At 43.0% G+C, this 16775-nt stretch overlaps 1 protein-coding gene across 14 annotated transcripts in view; it reads left to right on the forward strand.

The window, feature by feature from the left end:
* TNIK (TRAF2 and NCK interacting kinase) overlaps nucleotides 1-16775 on the forward strand; it is a 308730-nt gene that overhangs the window by 243300 nt on the left and 48655 nt on the right. For 12 of the 14 annotated variants that reach the window (XM_073359382.1, XM_073359394.1, XM_073359393.1 and 9 more), the window contains 4 exons: nucleotides 670-867; nucleotides 10555-10719; nucleotides 12730-12969; nucleotides 15689-15795. In XM_073359382.1, the coding sequence (XP_073215483.1) occupies nucleotides 670-867; nucleotides 10555-10719; nucleotides 12730-12969; nucleotides 15689-15795 (710 nt within the window). The remainder of the gene's footprint in view (nucleotides 1-669; nucleotides 868-10554; nucleotides 10720-12729; nucleotides 12970-15688; nucleotides 15796-16775) is intronic. The other 2 variants (XM_073359395.1, XM_073359396.1) reach the window with 2 other exon arrangements.

Raw genomic sequence — 16775 nt, forward strand, 5'->3', positions numbered from 1 at the left:
CAAGCTCGCATTTGAAATGTGGCTTTAAAATCTCAACCACAGTGATTGAAGTTAATGTACTTAGTACTTATGTAGCCCTCCTTGGACCAAATTTAACCCTGGCATAAGAGGAGGTGAGTGACTATGTTGGCAGCCCTGGAGCTGCATGTACAAGGTCTTGATGGGGACCTTCATTTCCAAACTTCTTTATAATCATGAAAGGCCAGAATCCCATTCCTCCAGTGGGGAATGATTGCTCAGACTAATTGGCCTCGATGGAACTACTTGTGCAAGCAGCTGCTCCCCTGTGTGAGCAAGGGGTCCAAATCTGGCCCTAAGTAATTGATTTCCACAGTGCCCCTGTTAAGAATATTAGCATCCCTAGTTTCCATATGGGAAGCAGAGGCAGAGAGCCTAACTTGCCAAAGTGTGTCAAAGCTGGAATTAAAACTCTCAGGATTTTTTGGTTCTGGCTCTTAGACTATGTCTCTCTCCAGGTTTCTTTATGGTTTACTCCTTCACTGGGCCTCCACAGGCTTAAGAACTGATTGGCTTTGTAGGGCTAAGCCATGCTATTTATTTGGGTTTATTTTTCACCAAACTGATAAATATCTGATCGCTCACACGCTAGCCTGACTATATCTATACAGCTTCTCACACCCATGTTACGGTGGTGTTTTCCTTGGGTAGGAGTATAAGCGCAAACAGTTAGAGGAGCAGAGACAAGCGGAGAGGCTGCAGAGGCAACTTCAACAGGAGCGAGACTACCTGGTCTCCCTGCAGCAACAGCAGCAGCAACGGCAAGACCAGAGGCCAGCAGAGAAGAAGCCACTGTACCATTACAAGGAGGGAATGAATGCAAGTGAGAAGCCAGCTTGGGCCAAGGAGGTAGGAAAGACTGAGTCCATTTGTGCCAGATCCTTGTTTGTCCCCACAAAGTTACCCTTTATAAATGGAGAGCCGGGATGGGATGTAGTTCTGTTTGAAAGTCTTGTTTACTTTGTGGTTCGATTACTGTTGAGGATTCCTGAAACCAGGCTGAGACTAAGAGCGTGATGCTCTCCTCTCTGCTGTCATTATTATTATGGTGAGAGCTGCTGGATGAAAAGTGGTCCAGTGCAATTCAGTTGCTCTGAAGTGGATTCCTGTACACTGTTCACATTCTAGTTGAGTACTGAACTCGAAGCTGCTGGTGATATGCACTGGAAGGGTGTTTCTTCCTGTTGTAGAAATTATATGGTACCAACTGTCCTATATAGCTGTTGTTGTTTTGTGCTTTTCAGGAACACAATCTCTGTTGCTTTTTTTTTAATTGAAAAACAGGGAACAGCATCTATTCATGCTTATTTTAAAAGTAAGATGTGAATACTAGATATAATTTTACTGACCAGTATTGAACGAGAGGCAAGCATGCAGTGCAGTCTCTGGATCAGATGCATTCCTTTCCCCTTCCCCAGAGATATTTTGTTACCCAGAAAGAACACTGTCCATTATTGCTGTTTGTCCTAGAATAGTGTGTTTTAATAGTATAATTTTGTAATTCTACTCCCAGGTACAACAACGATATCTTAATAACTCGCCTGTTCTCCCAGCTAAACAGACTCACGCATCTGTTGCCAGACACTTGGCACCCGTCATTACTGGCAAAGATGTAACATCACAATCCAACATTAAGCCTTCTTCTAATCTTTCCAAGGCACAACCCTCAACTAAACCAAATCTGCAATACCTACAAGCATTAGATCCTCGGAAAGTGAAGCCATTAGTCTCTGCTAAGCCAAGACAGGTTCCACCAATTATTAAGATTTCTAAACCAAGACCCCAGGTACAGCAACGCACCCAGAAGGGAGAAGAAGCCATCTGGGCACATTCTCAAATTAGACTTGGGCATCAAGAGCGATCAAAAAAGAATGATGGTGTGATATCCCGCAAAGGGTCTCGCTCTCAAGGATGTAGTCCTGTTAGAAAATCAGGATTGGAGGTCACGTGTGTTTCTTCTCTTCATGTTTCAAAAGGAATAAATTCACATTTGCCTAGTAACGGAGTGAAAATGGACTTTAAAGAACATAATGGAGACAGGGGAAGAAAATTTGCTCCCTCACTCATGCCTACGAGTCCCTTATTTCCTTCAAGAAGCACTCCATCATTAAACAATATCGACTTGATGTGTGATAACCTAGACCTAAGCGCTTCTAGCCCAGAACACAATTTAAGAAAAATAAAGACTCAAGCCCTTCATAAGAAGCTCCATGCTTCTGTTGACAGTATTCCGGAACTCCTGCCATCTACAGGGATCCGTCGTACACAAATGCAACAGAAAATAGGAAGAAGCGTGGATCAGCTTCCCCTTCCATCTCTTGGTCTTTCTCCACAATGTTCTCATTGGAATGCAGCCATTTTGGCTCCTTTGTCTTCTCACTCCCGTTCATCTTCTGTGGACTTACTTTCCTTTCCCCTTAATTCCAATCTGATTCAGGCTGCTAAAGTTTTCAGGGGAAATGCTCCAAATAGCATGTCTTCACAGGTAGCCCCAGGATCATTCTCTAATTCTTCCTATTGTTCTCCCAAGCTTTCTCCTCAAGTATGTAATGGAAAAAAATTTTTAAATTTGCCTGTGACCAAGACATTCCTGTCATCGAGCACTCCTGAGCTGAGAGATGTAGAACAACTTAACTCTGAGCTACCTCTGGTGGGTGACGTCTTCCCAAACTTCCAGTGGGCTTAGCGCTTCCTTAGCATTGTAAAAATCAGGGCTGTCTATTGGGCTTGTGCTATGGTGGAAATGTGTGGCAGCAAGCAGGAAAATGGGATGAAATTTCATCTTTAACAGCACAGCTTTGAATAAACTGTTCTAAATTCCTAACATGCCTCTGGCATTTTACTATCTTCAGTTCTGTCTATAAAAAGGTCAAGACTTAATACGTTGTCTCTTAGTTGGAATGAGAAAGAACAGTGCTAGATTTGGCCGTCAGTTCCAGTGCAAGGGCCTAACTCTGTCACTCTTACTCATGGTGAGTAGTATCTGATTCCATGAGTCACCCCATTTCTTATTACATAAGGTATGACCCAGCGTGAGTAAGGGCAGCAGAATTTGGCCCTAAGCCTTTTGCTGAAATACACACTATAGGGAAGGAGTGATATATGGTCAAAATTTCAGAGTTAATCATTAATTTATCTGTATAATCAGGTAAATTTTCTAATTAAAGGAAAAATATACTATGAAGTAGTTTTGGAATACAATGAACTAGAGTGCACATTTTAGGCCTTCAGAAAATATACACATGTAGATAGCTCAATATCTTTATAAATAATATCAGTATTTACAAAATTTTCATTAGTGCCTCTCAGCATTTTGTATTTAAGGGGTAGGTTGTGCAACCCAAACTCTCTCAGCACTTACCCTAGTACACTTACTTCACAAGGAGTTACTTTTATAGAGTGAGTAACATGACCGTGGGTTGTACAGTCTAGCTGTTAATAGTCTAAACCTTCCATTTTCTGTGGACATAAAAACAACAGATGTTCCCCTCTTAACCATACTTTCAAATCATACAGCACATGTTTTTTGCTATCATATTCCAGTCTCCTTTATTATGGTAGCCGGCCGCTTTGAACCATGGGACACCAGTGCTCACAATTTTTCGCCCTATGTTCATTAGGTTGTGTCCTGACAGACTCCATTTTTGGTTCTCAAGCTAGTCTGTGTTAGTGCTTGTTGCTGTTCTGGCTGCCAGTTTTTGGCCATGCTAGAAATTATACAAATTGCATGGACATATTGCACTGAAGGTTTTCTAGATTGATTAATATCAGCATTGGTAGTGACAATCCTCTGTTTTCTCCGGGATCATTCTTGGGTTAAAATCAGCAGTTTTAATGAGTCCAGAGTCATATCTTCACAGCCAGACATTTACCCACTTTTGATCTTGTTCCCTGCACATTTCTTTCTCAGCTGGGTTTTATTAGAAGCAGTGTGATAACTGCTTTTAGCTATGGGCGGAAGATCTTTCCAAATGCCATATTGTTCACTCCTTGTTGTTTATATTATTTATAAAGAACGATAGGTATAAAATATTAATAAAAAACAGAAAATGAAATTTCTGCAGTAAGTATATTCATCTAAAGAGATACAATTCAGATGGGAGAGGGAGTGAATGTTCAAGGATATATGCTTCACAAAATGGTGGTTCTCTGTAGGAATTTATACAGTGTCCAAAATACTTTATGTGCAGGGTCTGAGTAGTACCTACCCAAAATTATAATTATTTTACCCCCGTATATCCTTTTCATGTGTAAAATTAATATTTCAGCTAGAAAAGCCCCCAAAAGGCCCAGGGTCAGCAGGATTCATATCTCCCCACGCCTACCAGGTTCTGGGGCAAAAGGGTAGGTTTGAGATTCAAACTGGAGCCTTGAGGTAGCAGTACATAGAATTGCTGTGTCAGTGGATCATTCTTGGTGGTTTGGGAGGGTATGATTCCTGTATTTAATGCTGTACAGTCTTGGCATCAAGCTTCTGGGGAATTTTTTCATGATATTGGCTGGCACATGAAAATTCTCCCCACATCATGGCCTCCCTGCTAGTCTTTCATACTTTCTTGAGGGGGCAAATTCTGGTCCCCACTGTCCCCTCCCCCCATCCTATTCATCACCTCCCCCAACAACCATCGGTCTCCTCAGCTTGGGAACTAGAATGTAACGCCTCTATCCTAGCCCTGACTAAAGCATAGTCTGGGTTCTTCCTTCCTACAGCCTCACAGGAAACCTTCATCCAATAGTGCTCCACTGCCCCACCCCCACCGCCCACACACGCACCAATTCTACTCTCTACACATGTAATCTCTACGCATGCCCATTCTACTCCCCTTTCCTGTGGCACTGACTTCACTTGACTTCACTTGCTGTGTTAGCTTGAAGCGTCACTCGAGTATTGCCCTTAACCCAACTCCCATCCACACCCACAGATCTCTGTGGAATTAAATTGGGCCTCAAACTCAAACTAGCTGGCCTGTCAGGGGGATGGTCTAGAGCCTGAGTGCTGCTGAGGAGTAAGCTAATAATGCAGTGGAGATGCAGCTACTCTGTGCTGCTAATCCAGTCACCCTGTGAAGCTCAAGTGTGATTTCACCTCGCCAGCATAGCTGCCGCCTCTCATTGCAAGTAGATTAATTAAGTCAACGGGAGAGCTCTCTCCCATCAGCTTAGAATGGCTATAGTAGAGAACTTACAGTGACACAGCTGCATTGGGGCAGCTACGCCACTGTAAGCTCTCTAGTGTGGCCATAGCCACAGCCTTAGCTTGCCTAGCTAACAGAGGAGTGTGGGGCAGAGGGAAAGGTGGCCACTTGCTGGATCTTGGAGTGGGAGGACTCAGTTGAATGTCTTCCAAGGGACCCCAGATTTCCTGGAACTGGCCTTGAAGTGACCTTTTGCATGTGTTTAATGCTTCTCCTGCGATGCACAGTTTTCACCTCAGCTGTATCTATGAATGCCATGCTTTGCCATTCAAATTAGATTAATATTTCACCTCTTCCCTCAGCCCACTTTGCTTTTGTTGTCCTTTTTTTCACTGAAATACTGTATCAAACTATTAATCACTTTCCACATGATGCCTCTCTCCGATTATCTTGCCTATGGGATGTGGAAGTGGCCAGGGGTTCTTTTGCAATAGAGGTGAAGCTTGCATTATCTAAGAAGCAGCCGGTGAATTGAGCTGATATTGGATCCTTGCAGTGTTTGGCACTTGGGAGCACTTTCATTTTTACTCTGTGTAATGATATAATCAGTAGGATTACTGAGGAGATGAACTGGGGAGGCCTCAGTGTATCTTCTCCTGTTATGCTGTTGACATACAGTGTATGGAAAGGAGATGTTGGTAGTCAGAGAAAGGAGCATCCCTCTCTCCCAGTCCATACTGTCAGGAATCATGGTCCACAACACAGCCAGTCTGGAAGCATGGCCTGCAGCAGAGCTGGTCTCTGGGCAACCTAATGAGAGTGCTGGCCTGTAGTAGGCTGCATGATTGGTTGGAAGAGTCAACAGACTGGGTCTTTAGCCCAGCAGCAGTCCAGCAGCTGCTCAAAACATTGACCCGTGATTGCAATAGCTCCTGTGTCTGCTTGTTCCCAGCATTCCTCCTGCCCTACTTCTGCATTGGCCCCAGCTTTGCCTTGCTCCAGGTAACCTGGTCTTGACCCTCAGATTCCTGAGTTTGGCATCTGGCGTCTGACTTCAGTTCTGACTCTTGGCTCCAATTCCTTACTTGTGACTTCAGCTCTGGCACCTGGCCTCTGACTCCTGTTCTAACCCCTGGGCACACCACCCAAGTCCTAGTCTCTGACAATCTGAGCAGTCTCAACACAAATAATAAGAGAATTATAGCTGATATAGTGAGCCTGGATTCTTCAAAGGCCAGTGTCTCTCTCATGGAGATAATGGGAGCCCTCATACCTTGCAGGCCCAGGATGCCAGGCCTACAAGTTTACATCAAGGATTATATAAGGTCCCGCAATTTCTATGCCCATACCCAATAACCCACAAGCAAGACCCTTAGGTCTCCTCCAGCTTCTGCCCATGCCTCCACAGCCTTGGTCTACTGTATCAATGGATTTCATTGTGGAACTGCCATGCTTCCTGGGGCACTCCGTAATCCAGGTTGTTGCCGACCTCTTAACAAAAATGGCGCACTTCATCCCACACTTTACTGTTCTTACTGCACAGGAGACAGCTTGGCTCTTCTTGGGAAATGTATTTAGCTACTGCTAGGCATTTTATCAGACTGGGGTCCCCAGTTCATCTCCCAGTTCTGGCAGGAATTGAGCTCATCCACCTATTAACTGCAGACTAAAGGGCAAGCAGAGAGTTATCAAATCCTGGAGCAGTATCTCTGCTCCTTTCTGAGTTTCCACCAGGATGACTGGCTTCCTCTGCTGTGCTATGCCGAATTCACATATAACAATGCAATCCACACCTCGACCCCACACTGCCCGTTATTTGCAAATGGCTTTCACGCCTGCTTACACCGAGACTTAGCCATGAGCCGCCCAGAATTGGCTGCTGTTGATTTAGTTTCCCATCTACACCGGGTGCATTGGGAGCTGAAGGAACACTTGCAATCCACCAAAGAAGCCTATAAACACTATGCAGATTAAGACTGTCAGTCTGTTTCTAATCTGGCCATAGGGGACAAGGCGTGGCTGTCTTCCCAGAAGCTGCCTGACTAGTTGGAAGAGTCAGCAGACCAACTCTTAAGCCCAGCAGCAGTTCTTTGGTTGCTCGAAGTATTCTCCCACAGCTCCAACAGCTCCTGTGCTTGCTTGTTCCAGCCCTGCTCCTGCCTTGCCTCACTCCAAGGAACCTGGTCCTGACCCTCGGCTCTGATTTCTGGCTTGGGCTCTGGCCTCTGACTCCAGCTCTGACTTTGGGCTCCTGCTCCTGGCTGTTGACACATGCTCTAACCACTAACCCTGATTCCTGTTCTGCCCATTGAGAACAACCACCTACGTCCTGGTCTCTGACACATACCTCCCCATTACATTACTCTGCCACCTATTCCTCCACATTCGCTGTGAAATATTCTGTAATCAGCTGCATATTCTCGTTTGCCACTCTGTCAATGAGCTCCAGAAGTTGGCTGGGGGACTCCAGTTTCATCAGCCTTGGCTGCTGTAGTTAGTGCCTGAGCTTGAATAATAGGCAGATTTACTGGAACTCCTTTGAGGCAGATTGAAATGAGGCTGTCACTGACTGGACTGTATCCTAGTATTTATGCAGATACATCCTTGTCCAAAAGAAATGCTGTTTCTCTCTCAGCTATCCCTTCTGTCCTTGTATACGCAGCTAAGTCTTCTCTGCTGGAGCTTATAAACTGACGTCAAAACTGCCACTGAAAGTGTATGCAGGAGGGGAAAGTGTAGTTGTTCTGCTTGGACCTTTAGATATGCTAGCTGGTCATTCATGATCTAAAAAATTCTTCACAGGCCTACATTCTTAGGAGAAAAACCGTGTCCTTTAGAAAGTCTACTTCCTAATTTTTGGTTTGCCATATTAGTCTCTCTAAGACCCCAACTTCAGAGTGAATGGTTCATTTGTATCAACTTAAAGGCTCCTGGAAGAATTTTATGATCCATTTCTTACTTGAAGAAGAGTTAATGATTATTCCTTTCACATATACATGTACATTTTTTTTATTTTAGAAGCTGATTTCCAACACAAGCTTATGCACACACTAATTTGCTCTTTGTACAGTCTGATTTCAATAACACATGCATTGCATTTATACCTGGATTGGCTGAAACAATTGTATTTCCATCTGGATGAGCTGAAAGCAACTGGATTTTTTTTCATTTCTGGATTAGCAACACACCTGTTGTCCACAATGGAGGACTAGGTACTGGATTTATTAATTTCAGAACAAAACAAACCACCTTCTTGCTGCCATGTTCATTGTTTCTTTCAAATCTAACAAAAGCATTCCCGGTGTTTTTTCAGTATTGAAGGTAAGGACATTTCTTTCAGTGGGAATGCACTGCAGAACATTTGCGCTGGGATCTTAACCCCCTTAGAGCTTCTCTTCTTCAGATTCATCTGCTGGAAATGCCCTCTTGAATCTTTGTTTTCCCTTTCAGATTTAAAAGGAAATGTAATATAAGTTGTCTATTGGTGTCTTGAAAATTCATTTACCGTATTGTCTGCCTGGTAACTTGGATTCCTCAAGACATCCACTAGCCTAATATATTTGAAGGAGGAGGGTGTTTTTGCATGCCTGGGTCCTCCATTGCCTATTGCTGTTTTTGTGGGTCTTTCTCATCTTTCAGGGGTTGGAACTGCCACTGCGAGATTTCCTGATCATATGATCAATTTATGGTCTCAGATTTTGCAAACACAACAGTCAAATGACTGCTGTTGTAACATGTTGCAAAAATACATATTCTTGTCCAATTATAATCTCTTGCAGTAATGCCAGGTTCTGCCTGCAGTAAGCTTTGGCAGGGTTGAGGGACTGCTTTCAAGGCAAGTGTAAAACTGTCTGTAACCTGTATAGCCACTTTGAAAGGGTTGTTCAAATCAGTACCAAGGCATTTCAAATACACAATGAAACGAAAATTGGGTTTGGTCTGGCTAACAGTTGCGAAACTATCACTGAACTACATTTGGAGAGATTCCAAGCAAACAGTTCAGTTTAGGCTCTGGGGAAGGGATACGCTGTTGGGTTTCGCGTGAGTTTGATTCTGTTAGAATCAAAAAAGGACTTGTATATTGGGGAAGACATTTGTATGTAGAGGGCCAAGTTCTCTGTGGGTGTGGGCTGGTACAGCTCCACTGACTTTAAACAACCTGCTTTCTCAAATTGGCAAAAAACGGAGTGGGGCTGGTTCAGAATTTGGATGCTTATTCATGAGGCAGAATGATGCTCCATTGGTATCACATTGGCCAACCTCAGAACTTCGACCCAAATGAGACTCAAGTATAAAGTGGCAGACAAAGAACTAATGGCTTCTGGGAAGATCCTTTTTTAGTCTTATTGTTATTTTACCTCTCCTGAGAACAGCACCACTATGTTTCCCACTAATATTGCCTACAATGTTGAGAGTTTTCTTCTGCTGCTTCCAGACTGTCCAGCAGCTCCGCTCTGTGCTCTGCTTGTGCTACAGAAACCAACTGGGGTCTGAAAGGTAGACCCCGGAGGGGGGAAGGAGTCTAGAGAGAGAAAGGAAAAGAAGAGTAAGATAGGTAAAAGAAAGGTGGCAAAGAGAAGTAGACCAAGGGATGGAGAAAACTGCAGCATGGAAGCAGCACAAGAGAGAAAGTAGATGAGAAAGGAAAAACAGAAGAGAGAGGTAGGAAATCTGTCCTGCCAGAAATAGAGCCCCTAGTCAGTGTCGAGGAGCTGGTGTCTTCAGAAGAACAAGGTTAAGCAGTGGGAAGAGGAGGGGAAAAGAATCAACTGACTAGACCAAAATATGGAAAGGACAGAGAGAAGGGACAGTGCACACATTACATTTTCTCTAGATTGGATTTATTTTCAAAGACAGATCTCCCTCGCCATGCCACTTTAGCTTCTTTTTTTGGCACCTTTTCTTTTCTACCTCTTCTTCACCCCACCCACCCTCTCTGCATGTCGTCTTTCTTTCCATCTTTCTTTCTTCTGTCTTTCTGACTCAGCTGCAATGCCCACTTCTGTCTATAGTTTCCTGCTGGGTGTGCTCTGTTGCAACCCACCGGGAGGCTAGGCAGCTTCCAGCATCCCCCACCCCACTCCCAGCCTCCTTTTGTCTGGAGCTCCAAAATTACCACTTCTGAAATTGCCACTTTTCACCCCACTGATCTGCATTGATAGCAAGGAAATGCAGAAAAGGGAACATTGGTTAAACATTTTCCTTTTCAAGTTTGCCCTAATATGGAAGTCCTTATTGAATCCAAGCATCTGGTGCTCAGTGTTAATGGGTATAAAAGAGGTGCATGAAACAATGTACTGATTAGAAATACAGGAAAATGGCTATACAGGTGACTTGGGTGTAGAATTGTGGGGAAGTGAAGCAACTTGTGTTCATTGATTCTCCTGTTGTGTTGCCTCAGGTAGAGGAACGTTCTCGACTCAACCGGCAAAGCTCCCCAGCAATGCCTCACAAAGTGGCTAACAGAATATCTGATCCAAACCTGCCTCCTCGTTCAGAGTCCTTTAGCATTAGTGGCGTGCAGCCAACTCGGACACCACCCATGCTCAGACCAGTGGATCCACAGGTATGGTACTTTGGTCCTAGGTCCCTGCCAGTTTAATTACACCAGGAGGCTGGTGGTTCTGGTAAGAGAATCACAACATTTGTGGATTAAAAGGAAACAATTTCTTAACACATGGGTTTCTCAGCTCTAGATTTGTTTGTGAATAAGAGCAGCATCTGCATTTACACTACATGGAATAAAAATAAAAGGATTACAGCTCTCATGCTGCCAAGTATAGTATGATCATTAGTTGAAGACAAGGTTTCTTCTCCCCTCCATAGTATAACTTAGCACTGTTAGGTACGTTATGATGTTTTTTTCCTTCCTTTGAAGCATCAGGTATTGGCTGCTGTTGGAGACAAGTTAAAGGACCTAGGTGAACCATTGGTCTGCTCCAGTATGACAGTTCCTTTGTTTCTGATGGGACCCTTTTTATCCAAAGTGAAACTGCAGAGCCTGGTACAGTAGGCCTAGTATGGCTCAGTGTTTAGGGTTATCGGAAAAAGATTTTGCATCTTTTCCTTCAGTGTTTTTTTAAACATTTAGTTAACATCAGTTGCAGTCATACATCTGGAAAAACCCAACCACGAGTTCCAAATATACACTTTCACAAGACATTGTAAGGGTGTAGCGATCGGGCCCAGTTCTGTCCCAGAAAAGCAGGCACAACTCCTGTGGAGTGAGGGCTCCAGGGGTGTGTCTGCTGCCAGCCCTCGATATAAAATCTTTGCCCCAAGTTTGTATGTGGTTTCTACAGGAAAATCCACAAATTAACTGAACTCCATCCGCATTCCGGTATCTGCCTCTGCTAAAGTCTTTCGTACCACCTGGTGAGTCAGCAGTGCAACGTGAACTTTAACTTGCTATGTGAGGAAGGCCCTGCAGCATACTTTTATTTTTTCAGCTGGAGTCCAGAATTAAACAAACAATAAACATCCCATCTCACCTCAGTCTTTTCACTGACAGAAATTAAATATACTTCGCTTGCCTCCTTTAAAAGTTTCCAAACCTTATGCTTTTTTAAAAAAGTGACTGGCATTAATTGTCTGTGACTGGCATTCATTTTTTCATTATTAATATGTTACTGAAAGACTTTATCATTTCACGCACAAAACCCCATATAAATGTGTGTGTAAATTTGTTATTTACACTGGTAATAGAGGATTCCATTTTATGCTTTTTCAGAGGAGCCCTTGGCTAAATCCCTCCAGGTCCTGTAAGTGTGAAGGGGTTTAGCAAGGCCACTTGCAGATTTTATAAGGTTTTTGGGAAGCAGCTGTGACCTGATGTAACCTAGGCATTCTCGGATGGATGAGGTGCAAGTGCCATCCTAACTGTTGCACTCCTAAGACTTGCAAGAGAGAGAGTCCTTAGGTCTATTGGACAGGATGCTATCTAGCCAGACTGTGGAGATTCACACCATTATTGCTTTTTTGTTGTTTTTTAAAGCCATCAGTGCTTCAGACTTTCTGGAGACTGAAGCTGTTTCTTTGCATTTATTTTTTCCATAATTTTTTCTTCCTTTCTTTCTTTTTTTTAATTAAAAACTCTAGGAAATTTCATACCAAAATCATTAGGGTAATGTTAAAGTTGTATGGCTAAGAACTTAAAAAAACAGGAATGCCAAGTTAAGGTTTCTCATGCAACCTTAATTATGCTTCCTTGTGTATTTGAGGTTATAGAAAAAAATACATGATATATTTATATTGTATTATTTGAGAAATAATATGTGATCATGTATATGAAGACTATCATCATGCATATGCAAAAGTAGTCAGAGTAAAGTTACTTGTGCAACCCTAACTTTGGCATTTCATGACTTTAGAATGCTGAACTGTGCAAACTTAATGTTCTTTTAAGAACGTTTTCGTATGGAGTTTGTGTAAGAAGCCAGAAAGACCTGAAACCAAAACGCAGTGCAGATTTCAAACCTAGGTGTTTTTTTTTTAAATACATTAGAACTATTGAGATTTTTTCAATTTTTTTTTAAAACATTTTATGCTGATGGTTTTGTTTTGGCTTGGTGCTTAGATTCCACATCTGGTCAGTGTGAAATCCCAAGGAACCTCCTTGTCTGGCTCTCAGTCACTGCACGAACAACCCGCAAAGGGAATGGCTGGGTTTCAGGAGGCTCTGACGGTGACCTCTCACCGCACTGAGATGCCAAGGCAGAACTCGGACCCCACCTCAGAAAACCCTCCTCTCCCCCCTCGTGTTGAAAAGTTTGACCGAAGTTCTTGGTTACGACAGGAGGAGGACGTTCCACCAAAGGTAACATTTGTATTGCTCCTAACATCGAAAGCTTGAAAGAGGCAATCTCAGAGCTCATCCCCTCAGCACTGCTCAGCGCTGCAATGCAGGGGACAGACTTTTGGGGCTTCTTTCTGAACCGGTGGAGTTCACATCCTGTTAAATTCAGGGACTGGTCCTGTGCAGTGCTGAGCATCTCCTGCATAATTGTAAGCACGAGGGTGCTTAGGACTTCAGAGATGTTCAGCAGTTTGCAGGTTTGGCCCTCAGCTGGTATGCAGGTTTTTTTCCTATTACCACTATATGTGTGTAAGTCTTGTGATACACTGCAAAGAAAATTCTCAAGCCCAGGCTGAATCCAGAACAAATCTACATCTATTTTCCCTTGGGGGGGGGGAATGCTTTCTGCTTAAATTGAATAATTTAGGAACATAAAATTTGTCATACTCAGACCTTTGGTCCTTCTAGTTCAGTGTCCTGCCTCCAGTTGTAATCAATACCTGATGGAAGATTTGTAAGGGCTCCAGCAGCTTTATACCTTCAATGACATTACGGCAGCATCTGGCAGTACCTCTTTAATTAAGGCTCTCTGTTACAGTATTTCAGTTGCATTGTTCATAAGCTTCTTTGCAAGGGATTGGGGGGAGGGGGGGGAGGGAATGAATTATAACTTTACTGTTAAAAATTTTCCTGAAATGGAATCAGCTCTAAGCTCAGGAGCATATATACAAAGAGAAAGGTATTGCAAATTGATTAGAGACATTGAAGTAAACAGTATTTTTCCATGATTTAAATGCAGTTTTGCTGTGTTCCAGCAAATAATCAACTTGCATTTTAAAATAAAGTATCTGCTATTTATGTATGGGAGCCATGATGTATTGTGTCCGCACATAATACTGTTTACACTTTTGGCAACCATCTTATTGAGAGGATCCATTAGTGCTTATCTGAGGGGAGAGTAAGCTGGCAGTAATTTTTAATATGATAATCCTTTGGTGAAAACACATCTCTTGATGCTAACGCTCTGACCAGTTACCGTGCAGTGTCTTGCCTTTCCTTACTAATGTGATTCGGAAGATGTCAGCTGCCCAACTCTGGCAACATCGGCTACCCTCCAGTGTTTTTGGAATCCAATCAGTTGAGATTCAGACCTGGCACAGGTTGCATGTTCTACTCAGAGTAATGGACAGCGGTGAGCTGCCTGATCATCCTATCGGTGTTCTTCAATACTATTATGATTGGGAAGAGCTGCCGATTCTTCTGGAGGACTTGGCAGAGATGGATAGGAGTTGTTTTGAATTGTCTTCATTCATTGTCTACCAAAAGGTTACGAAGAGTAATTGCTGTCCTCCCAGGGTTCTCACTTGCAGAGTCTCTTAGGGCCAGTCTTGTCGCCCCTCTGTTCAAACAGTATGTAAGGATATTGTTGGAGCTTGTGAGATGGGTATCAATAGCATATTGCAGACACTGTGGCCCATTTCTTTTTGCTGATCCAGGGCGAGCTGTTTCCTTGCTTACCTAGTATTTGCTGGAGACATTACAGGGACATGGATAAAAGCTAGCAGACTTTTGGTTGTCATACCTGATTGGACCATAGGCCTTTGTGGTCCAGTGCCTTGTGCCTGAAAGTTTTCAAAACCAGATGCTCTAGAAGAAGGTGCAAGAAGCTCAGAAAAAGACAACTAGGGAATAATCTATCCATGGAGGAGGTTTCTTCTTAATCTAATCACTTATTGGTTGCTATGCCCTGAAACATGAAGACATCGCTCTCTCTTAGCCTAAAATAATTTTTTTAACTATCTAACATAATATGTGGATCTTCCCATTATCAGAGCAATGTCTAATCCTTTTTTGAATCCTACTAAGCTTTTGGCTTCTGCCTCATCTTGTGGCAGGGAGATCCACAGGTAAGCAATGACCTCAGTTCTTATTATAGGGCCGAAGTATTGCGTAACATCCTGTATGATACTGATGTGTAACAGGCACACAGAGAGCTCAAAATTACAGTGGAGTGAGTCAAGGTCAAGGTTCTAGCCTTGTGTAAAAAGGTGCTGAGTCCAGAAGCCCTTATTTACTATGGAATGTTGTTTGTTCTGGGATATCTGAGGTGATCTGTCCTAATTTGAACATCTGGTTTTCAGTGACATCTGGCTTTCAGGTAATTGTACAGCTGAAATGACTGAGGCCAAAAAGTCATGTGACTTAATCAAGGTAGTTGAATGGCTCAGCCTGGAGTCCACACAGGGATCTTCCTTCTTCCCATCATTTGTCTTTGACCACTAGGCCGCATTACCTCTGTGGTATTATTACAAGTAATTTATTTTTACCTGAACAAGTAGCTCTAAGAGCTGCTACATTGAGCTTTCTGATTAGTCCAGATTTTAGGACTGTTCTGTTTTGAATGTGTTTTTTGTTAATTTTGGTGCTCACTGCTTGATATTAACACCTGCTTTTTTTAGACTTCAGGCGACTATACAGTTGGGAATGGCCCTGCTCTACGAGGGATAAAATAAATGACTTTTCAGGTCTTTCCTGTCTCAGACATCTATGATTCTTTGTACGTGCCAAGAACTTTGTGTTTTATAACTGCTGTAAATATTTCATCTCTCTCAGTGGAAAAGTAATTACATATCCAGCTCGAAAACCTGCCGAAACCTGATCTTCCCCCAAATGCATGAAGAGAATATCCAAGTTCAATTGTACAGTCCTAATAGCTGTGACGCTTTCAATTTTCTTTCAGGTGCCTCAGCGAACAACTTCCATATCCCCAGCACTAGCGAGAAAGAACTCTCCTGGGAATGGCACTGCGTTGGGAACTAGATTAGGATCACAGCCCATCAGAGCAAGGTACGGAAGGCCATGTGGGAAAGGGAAAAAAATATTAATGAATCTGTCTGTTAGTTTTATAATTTTCTTCCTGGTGCCCTGGTTTGTGAGCCTCACAAAGGAAGCGGGGTCACTGGGTCATGAGCCAGTGCCCACTGCATTCAATGGATGGATTACCGCAATCTATATACTGCTGTTGCGGGAAACAGAGAGTCTCATTGTAACAAACACCAAACCAATGATTTTAGTAAAACTCCTAGGATGCAGTCCTTAGTCGTCTTGTCAATAAATCTAGTCAAAATTTAAAAAATAAAGCACTCTCTGCTCTCTTTTAACATGGATTTACTGATAAACTACAATCGCTTTGCATCTCCACCATAGCTTGATGAAGTTTGAGATTTGCATTAATTAGAATTGTACAGCATCACCAAAGGCTGTGAACATTTGGCCTCTGGGACTTCTAATATTATCTGTGCAAAATCCTGATGAGTTGAAATGTCTACGTTCTTGGACTTTCCAAGATTTATAGCTGGATGCAGAAGATACTCTGGACTCTCAGCTACTGCTATTGTCTTGATTGGGAATTTCGCCATAACTTTAGTGGAAGCAGGATTTGGTCCTCTCAACTCCTTCCTGCTGCACACTGAGGGTCAAATTCTGCCTAACTTAGTGATGCTGAGGGGTGAGCAGAGATGGTCATAGATACATTCTCCAGTATCCCTGCTAATCAGAGCAGGATTCCATCCGCAGTGCAAGGGACTGTGTGGTGGGGAGGACTCTGCATTGTTATTGTCTAATAAGGGTTTAATCTGTCTTAAATTCAAGTCAATGACAAAATTCCCATTATGGTAAATGGGTCCTATAGAAACAGTGTGTGTCCCTGGCTAGCATGTGCCACTGACATTAAGTAGTTGGGGACTAGACAATTCTGTTAGCCCAGGTTGGCCTATTAACCATTCCAACTCCTAGCACTCCCAGGAAAGATCCTGTCCTAACTTCCC

Source organism: Lepidochelys kempii, chromosome 9 (genome assembly GCF_965140285.1).
Source record: "Lepidochelys kempii isolate rLepKem1 chromosome 9, rLepKem1.hap1, whole genome shotgun sequence".
Lineage (NCBI taxonomy): Eukaryota > Metazoa > Chordata > Testudines > Cheloniidae > Lepidochelys > Lepidochelys kempii.